The sequence below is a fragment of the Varanus komodoensis genome, unplaced genomic scaffold (assembly GCF_004798865.1).
Source record: "Varanus komodoensis strain SLA01 unplaced genomic scaffold, ASM479886v1 scaffold2, whole genome shotgun sequence".
Taxonomy (NCBI): domain Eukaryota; kingdom Metazoa; phylum Chordata; class Lepidosauria; order Squamata; family Varanidae; genus Varanus; species Varanus komodoensis.
In genome coordinates, this window is record NW_025335568.1 from 46,209,311 (window position 1) to 46,218,247 (window position 8,937).

The following is an 8,937-nucleotide window of genomic DNA, read 5'->3' on the forward strand; positions in this document are numbered from 1 at the left end:
ATTTACAGACTACCCTTGTTCTTCTGTCACCAACAATTGAGTGCATGTGCCAATAGCAGATGTAATGAAAGATGGGCATTCCGATGCAATGCTTATGTTAATGTCTCATCCAGGAGATTGCTTAAATGTGTGCAAAAAAGATTTCAATCACTTTTTGAAGCAAGTTGCCACAAATTACTGGTGGAATAAGAAATGCTTTACTCATCCCAGACTTGATGGAATAAAACCAGCCCCCCTTGAATAAAGGTGGCCATGCTTTTTTATAGAATAGCATATACAATAGTTAGATGCTATTATGCAGAAATCTTTAAGGAAACCACCCAAAAGAATTGCCAGATGTGTTCAACAGACAGACTACTACCTTGTTTTTTATTAGTAGATCACCTCTTTGAAGTAGCTAACATACACATATTTCTTGGTTTAGTTGCATATAGCTGGCAGAATAGCTGACAATCACAATATATGTTTATAAGAGGTTTCTAGAATAAGAATATTCACAAGTCCAGTTGGCATGAAAGCTAAACCAAATAGATGAATCTAGGATAAAAGGACAAAGTGAGCAATGATTGCATAATTTTCATAAATCCAGAAATTATTTTGATCACAAAGCATCAAAACTTTTAAAGATCTTGCTCAACTTAACTGTAGTCAGAAATCAACATGCTGCTGCTACTGCTATTATTAAATTAAATTTCTTACTGCCACTTAGCTATAAAAGGCTCTCAGGGTGGTTTACAAAATACATTAATGTAATATACAAGATATAATGAAATATAATACAAAACAAGGTACAAGAGTTCAGAACAAAACAAGACATCTACATGAGGCAATAAACAATTTACAGAACTTCTAAGATAGTAATAGCAATACAAAGGAATTAAAATTAGACAATTCATTATCTTCATGTAGCCTACATCTACAAACCACACAACCAACCAGCCAATGGCAAGAGTCTCAAGCCCTAGGAGGCACCAACTGGGCATCAAATGGGCACCAACGCGTGGTGCCCCTTGGCGTCTGCCCTTCAGCCACTTCCCCAGATGGGAAGGTCTTTGGGGAAAAAGGCTAGCATGAAGGGAGGGGCTGCCTGGAGGGGCTGCCCACAAGTGGCCACAGCTGGCGCACTGCTCCACCACTCTCTGCTTGCCCTCCCAGCACTCTGCCAGGTCAGTCCATACCCACCTTCTGTTTCTCATTCCCCTCACCTATTTGGGGGCTGGTTCTTTAAGAAGGGTCTCTGACTCAGATCCTAACAGACAGGTGGGTACATAGGAGAGTAGGCAGTCCTTCAGGTATCCTGGTCCCAAGTCATTCAGGGCTTTATATGCCAACAGAAGCACTTTAATTGGACCTGGACCTCAAATGGTAGCCAATGCAGTTGGTATAAAATTGGCTTAATGTGGGCATGTGGATTTGCTTTTGTCAACAACCACACAGCCCTGATTTGAATCAGTTGGCATTTCTGGACCATCTTCAAAGGAAGCCCATGTATCAACTATAGCTGAAGGAGAGTGCTGCTGACCACTGTGACTCAAGTGATAGTTCTGGGTTCAGGCTACAGTACAATTTCACACATGAAACACTTCATAATCCATTCTGAATACACTAGTCTGGAAGATTTCACATTGCACCCTTGATACTTCTTTTCTAGTTCTGTCCATTTTTTATACTTTGTGAGCAGTAAAATGGTATTAGTTTTACTTAGAGTTTGCTATAACAAAAAAGTGGGATATAAATCTAATAACTAAATAATAAATATTAAACAACTCCACTTCAATGTTTAGTAAAAATGTAAACACACATTTGTTGAATGCATGTCTGGCTATATACAAACAACTGAGTACCAATAACACACCACCACCAGAAAGCAAATATTAACTGCACTCTGGCAGTATGTTACCAGAATCCAATAAGTATTAAAGAGTACAAAAACTGTGTGTGATATGTACACCCACACATTGCGAAACCATCCAGATCTAAGGGCATCTGAGTGGTAAGTATATCTGAGCTTGCACCTCATCTGGAGTTGGTAAGGCTTTTCTTATTTAAAAACGGTACATAACTTCTTGTAGAGGGGAACTTTTGTAATATGAATTTATATATTGTATGATTGGCAAGGTTCCAGACAGTTTTCTTTTCCAAATTACATCCACATGGTATGGTACATATTTTGTTATTTAGTATACAAATGCAGTAAAACAACCATTTAAATAATGATAAAAGTATGAAAGTCCTGAAGGATTCAATAGGGCATTTACTAAGCTGGATTCCTTGAGCAGTTTAATGACAGGATGATCTATTTTTGAAGGTTGGGAAGCAGAGATAGTAATTACCAGGATCACTCCCTTTTTTGTGTTACAGGTTTGGCTAATAAGTAAAACAATTTGCCTAGCGTGATCCATAAACATCACACTATTCAGATGCCAGAACTGTAGAAGCAGCGGTGGGTGGTCGATAGTATGTGATAATTGCTGTGGGATGAGAACAAGATCTCTGTTGCTTATTTTGTTTTCCTATCCTGCTGTACTCAATAGTTCACAACATGTCTAAACTTTTCACATACTGAAGTCTGTAAGAATTTGAAAATCCAGTCTAGGCAAAGGGGGGGGGGGGTGGAATCTAATAACGTGAAACTGTATAAGCAGTTACATCTTGGTGCAGTACTCTTGATTGCAACTGGCAGTAACTGTCCAAGGCCTCCAGCAAAGTTATTTCTATGCTTCACTATTCTAAATCCTTTTTTTTTTTTCATCTGTAGATCCCATACACAGTACCTACTACCCAGTAAGCAAACTCTCTGCACTGCCACTAAGTTAGACAGTCCTACTTCTTCCTGGGATTTCTATTCTCCAGCAGTGTTTTGAAATCACCATTCTAGAAATTAAAATAACTGATGTATTTTTTCCCTTTCAGGACAATCTGAAGCTTCAAGAGACCATGGATTCAGCAGTTTCACTTATCATGGCATTAATAAGGGACAGAAATCCAGCCTTCGTTGGTCAGCTTCTAGTGGCATGAGAAGGAAATATGAAAGTATTTAATCACCAGGCTTCCAGAAACCCTTTACAGTGCAATGCTATTGTCCCCACAGCAGATACTTCTAAGCCTCAAATTTGTAGACTTCTGAGTATGTGATGGGAGGGGTGAGGTGCTGCAGCATTTTATTTTAACAGACATTTTAGATATGGTGCCAAGAAAGGGGAAGGAAGCTGGTCTGCCAGTTGGAATCCATGGCCCCAGCTGCCTTCTCACCCATGGTGCAACCCTTCTCCCCTGAGGTCCAGTTGCAGCCATAGAAGGGCAGAGCAGGAGCTCAGTCTTCAGAGTTCTAGTTCCAAGATTGTAGGATCTCAGAGCTGGGACTTCAGAGAATCCTTTGGCCTCTGACATGGTGTTGGGCGGTCATAGGATTATGCCCTTACTGATGAAAGAACATGCAGTTTCATTAACAACTGCAATTGAAATTTACTGCCAGTCTATTAAGGTTAGCATTTGGATATTTGTGAGAGAGATTTTCTATGACATACAGTAACTATACAGTACAGAAGATTGTTATTTGTTGCCTTTGGGTAGAAAGAATGGATATGAAACAAATCGGGTTGTGCTCTAAAGGGATATAACTATAGTGTGGTTTCAAAGCTGTATGAGCATGATTCAGCTAAACTGAAGTACTTTTGAGTACATTTATTCCAATGTGGAATTTTAAGCATATACATAACACTCTCCTTGAAATAAATAGGACTAACTCTGGAATGTTCTGCATGTTTACTTTGAAATGAGTTCCATTGTAAGTTGCATAGGTTGAATGAGGTTTAGTTAATAAGTGTGTTTATATACAGAAAGAGAGATGAAATACTTTTTCTTATTTTCTCAGTCTAGGAAATAGTTCTTATTGCTGATCAGGTTCCAAAAATACTATCTTCCTTTATTTCTGTAAAAGGGGCTTTTAAAATGAAGTTAATATGTTAATGCTGTCTAATTTTCTGTTTCCACACATAAAAATATGTTATTGCTGCATTATCCTGCATTATCCTTCCCTTTTTTTTGTGAGGAACTCAAGATGGCTCACATAGCTCCATGTTACCCTCACAACAGTCCTCTGAGACAGTTTGGGCTGAATGTTTGTGAATGGCCTAAAGTCATCCAGTGGGTTTCACAGCCAAGTGAGAACTAGAATCCAGATCTCCTGGCTCCCCAGTCCAACCCTTAACCTACCATAGCACACTGACTCTATGGAAGGATCAGCAGAAAAACATCAACACCACCACATACATTTTAAGATTATATGTGCTGAATATTTTGGTAAAATAAGTTCTTTGTGCCTAAAACCTTTCAAATACATATTTCTGAATTAGTTTGTGCATGCCACACATTGGTCAAGTTCACACATCATGACAAGCAATCCTGTGTGGTTTCTACCGTGGGCAATTTTTTGCTGGGATTTGCCTGAAAGACTAACAGGCTCATCAAGGTAATTTTCCTCCTGTTTGTCATTTTCTTGCTTTTCAGTCACACGTGGTATCCCAAGAGGCTCTACAGGGAGCAATAAGGCTCCTCTCTTTGACGGCCATGATCACATGGCTGATCATGGAAAGACAATGGAAAGGCTCATAATAGTGAGATCTAGTAATCCTAGATAGGGAAGTGAGGTTGGCAGCCACACAATATGGCTTCCACAAAAACAGGTCCTGCCAGACAAACCTTGTGGAATTCTATGACAAGGTTTTAAGGTGGCTAGATGGGATGCGGTGGTTGTGGTTTACCTGAATTTCAGTAAGGCCAGAGTGCCACATGATATCCTGGTTGGGAAATTGAGGAGTTTTGGGGTACTCCAAGGAGGAGCAGGTACTCCAGATCCAGAAGGATCTGGACAGACTATGGAAGTGGGTGGGAGATAACAGGATGGTGTTCAATGCAGATAAGTGGAAGGTCTTGCACTTGAGGCATAGGAATGGGTGTCATAAGTACAGGTTAGGGGACAAGTGGCTGGAGAGCAGCTCTTGTGAAAGGGATCTCGGAGACTGGTCATCTGCAGGCTAAACATGAGTCAGCAGTGTGACGCAGCGGCCAACAGGGCAAACGCCACCCTTGGTTGCATAGCCAGAAGTGTGACTTCTAGATCAAGAGAAGTATTACTGCCACTCTATCCTACTCTGGTGCACCCGCAGCTGGAGAACTGTGTTCAGTTCTGGGCTTCACATTACAGGAAGAATATAGCCAGGTTGGAATCAGTGCACTGTAGGGCCTCAAGGATGGTGGCCAGATTGCAGGGAAAGCTGTATGAGGCAAGACCGAGGGAGCTAGGTCTTTTAAACTGGGGAAGAGGAAACTCTAAGGGTGACTGTTGGTGACATACAGGAACATGACAGGGTGCCAGGCAGAGGGGGGTCATGACCTGTTTCCCCTGCCAAGGAAAGCAGGGCGCATTGCAAGAGAGGAAAGCTCGGGACCAAGATTCAATTTGGATTCAATTTGGGTGCCAGGAAGTACTGACAGTTAGGACCCCAAGGATATGGAATGGGCTTCCATGGGATCTCCATCAGTGAGGGTGTTCAAAGTTAGGCTGGATATGCATATGGTAGGCATGTCATGAGTGGAGCCAGCTGGAGCCAGGGGGTCAGACTAGATGGCCCAGGAGGCCCCTTCTGACTTGCTCTGTTTCTATGTTTCTACATGCTGAATATGGCTCCCTATGGTTATCAAGCACTCTGCAAATGGAGACCTGAAGCAGACCAGAGGGGAGAAGGAATTGGTCAGGCATCCTTCCCTCCTGATCCTGAGGAGCTACTCAAGCAAGGGAGGGGTGACCAACCAACACTGAGGCAAAAGGGAGGCAATCAAATGGGTGGTGTTCCAGAAAGGAGCATCCTTCTCCATGAGAGCCTGAGTGAAGCTCCTCCCATGCACAGGCAGCAGGAGCAAGCAAATCCACCCATTATCTTTCTGTGTTTCTCTCCTTGAGAAGAAAAAATGGCAGTTCACTTGGAGGAAAATCCTCTTCTTGAGGGCTTGGATGCAGGCTTCAGTAATATCCAGAGGAAGCAAGTTCAGCAGAAGCACTAACACCTCCATTGAAGAGGTTCTCCACATTTTCATGCATGGAACTGTTCCTTCCACTGAAGTTAATAGGGAAACTTTATGAGAAAGATAACATGCTAGAGTCCTGAGGTAGCAAAGAAAGATCCATACATAAGGCCACACACTATGGAAGCAGAAACTACTGTCGTGAGTGTATCAGTATTTCTTGTAGCCCCACATATAAGCCCATTGCAGATGTTCACATAATCATGAATAGGGGACATGGATATTCATATTGCATCCACCTCCCATTGACCCCAGTCACATGACTGCTGGTTAAATCTTTGCATACTGTGCACAAAGATCTGAATAGAATGTGTAACCTCATGGAGCTGAATATGCTAACAAAGCCCTATTTAGACCTCTTGCTGAACATGAAAAGATCTATGATTGGTGTTGGGTCATACCCATTCACCCATGTCTCCTGTGCAGTTTAGCTTTTATATTGTTACAGGTGAGCTACATGTAAGGCTTTAAAGTATGGTTGACATACCTGAAATGGCATGAATTGGAAAGGCTCTAAACATGGGTTTATTAGAGATGGAAAGGCTTTTTAACACGGATTTATTAAAGATGCTGGTATATCATTTGCACTTTATGCATTAGCTGCAGAATGCATCAGTTGAAGACTGATGCACAGACAGCATTTCAGTTCACCATGTAAGCGATGGAGCTGCTTAACCAAGTGGAAGATTTCTTTAGAACATTATGCTTAGTTACTTCGTACTCCTTATCTAGGAATCTGTTGTTTTCTCTCAGCATTAAGTGTGAATGAAAAAACATGAGTTATGTTTATGTTCTTCTACTAACTGTTTCCACAAAATGCATAAATAAGTATGTGAGGGAAGTAAAACAAATCTGGTTAATGTTTGATAAGCACCAGAGTTTTATATGCTTACAAGGGCATTCATGCACAACCCACATGAAATTGACTTAAGTTATTAGTCATCTCACGTATTCTTTTTGAACATTTGGAGGGAAACAGGTGGTCATATTCTGACACCTTGGTCATATCTTTGGGTGCAGCTTATTCAGTGCAGTTAAGGCACATTATGGCATAACTGACTGCACAATCGCAACATTTGTGTACAGCAAGTTCAATTTTCAAAACAGTTGCTGAGTATTTTTTGACCTTCCTCCAAGCACTATAGCAAATAAATACTCAGAAGTGTAGGCGAAAGAGCCACAAAGGGCTTGTGGGATTTGGCCATATAAATCAAGAGAGAGGGTAAAAGCAAGCAAATGAGATACAAGTGTCTTCCCTAGAGAAGCTGCCATGTCCTTGTTGTTTTTTCTGGTCCTTCCTTGGCTTTGCTGCTGTATAGAGACTAATCTTCAGTTCTTATTTTTTGTTTATGACATGTAAGGTAAAGGTTAAAGGTTTCCCCATGACATTAAAGTCCAGTCATGCCTGACTCTAGGGGGCGGTGCTCATCTCTGTTTCCTAGCCAAGGGAGCCAGCATTTGTCCCCAGACAGTCTCCATGGTCATGTGGCCAGCATGACTAAACACCGAAGTGCACGGAACGCTGTTACCTGCCCACCGAAGTGGTACCTTTTTTATCTACTTGCATTTGCATGCTTTCAAACTGCAAGGTTGGCAGGAGCTGGGACAGAACAACGGGAACTCACTCCATTGTGCAGATTTGAACCGGTGACCTTTCGATCAACCAGCCCAGCAGCACAGTGGTTTAAAACACTGCGCCACCGCATCCCTTTAAGGTAAAGGTTTCCCCATGACATTAAAGTCCAGTCATGTCTGACCCTGGGGGGTGGTGCTCATCTCCGTTTCCTAGCTGAAGGAGCCAACGTTTGTCTGCAGAGAGTCTCCGTGGTCATGTGGCCAGCATGACTAAACACTGAGGTACGCAGAACACTGTTACCTTCCCACCAAAGTGGTACCTATTTATCTACTTGCATGTGTATGCTTTTGAACTGCAAGGTTGGCAGGAGCTGGGATGATGCAATGGGAGCTCACCCCATCATACAAATACAAACTGTTGACCTTTCGATCACCCAGCCCAGCAGCTCAGCCATGCAATTGCAGCTGAGCCTTGGCACCTGGCAGAGAGAGAGCAGTTAAATAGCACAACTGTAGTCAAGGTGCCAAAATGCTGAGGTAGGCACCTCAAATACATGGTAGTATTACTTTTCCAAGTCAAGTATTATTTGCAATCATCATTATACTCATCCTTTGATTCAATAGCATACTTTTACCTGTTATTTTTGCTTGAATATAGATTTTACAACATAGTGACTGAAGCATTAGGCATGAGCATATCTTAAAAACCATTGTTCTCCTTTAGTCACTCTTTTTGCTGTCCCTCTGAAATCGTTTTGTGGCCAGAATCATTTGACTGAGCCAACCAGATAGCACTCTAAATCTATGACATAAATATTTATTTATTAAAACATTTCTATGTCACCCCATTTGCCGAAGCCTCGGGGTGGCTCACAACATAAAGTAAAATACAAAAAATAACAATATAAAAATAACAATATAAAATAAGTAACAATATAAAATAAAATAAGTCGCCCTGGCCAGATAAAATAAGCAAATACTGTTAACAATTAAAATGACGCTTAAATAAAAAGGTCTTCGCCTGGCGCCGAAAAACAAATAACGACGGCACCAGGTGGACCTCTCTGGGGAGCGCATTCCATAGATTGGGCGCCACCGCAGAGAAAGCCCTCCTCCGAGTACCTACCCTCCTAATTTCTTTCACGGAGGGTTCCCGGAGAAGGGCCTCTCCCGCAGATCTCAAGGTGTGGGCGGGCGGGTATGGATGTAAGCGCTCCTTCAGGTAACCAGGACCCAAGCCGTTTAGGGCTTTATAGGTCATCACCAACACGTTGAATT

The 8,937-nt window shown here is 41.9% G+C and overlaps 1 protein-coding gene across 2 annotated transcripts in view; it reads left to right on the plus strand.

Moving 5' to 3' along the window:
- The window catches only part of CRPPA (CDP-L-ribitol pyrophosphorylase A), a 64,708-nt gene extending 58,786 nt beyond the window's left edge, over positions 1–5,922 (plus strand). Inside the window, exons 10-11 of one of the 2 annotated variants that reach the window (XM_044429613.1) lie at positions 2,914–3,033; positions 5,910–5,922. In XM_044429613.1, coding sequence (XP_044285548.1) covers positions 2,914–3,018 — 105 coding nt within the window. In that variant the 3' untranslated portion in view covers positions 3,019–3,033; positions 5,910–5,922. Of the gene's footprint in view, positions 1–2,913; positions 4,011–5,909 lie in introns of those variants that run through there. The other variant, XM_044429612.1, reaches the window with a different exon arrangement.
- The last annotated feature ends 3,015 nt before the right edge of the window (positions 5,923–8,937 follow it).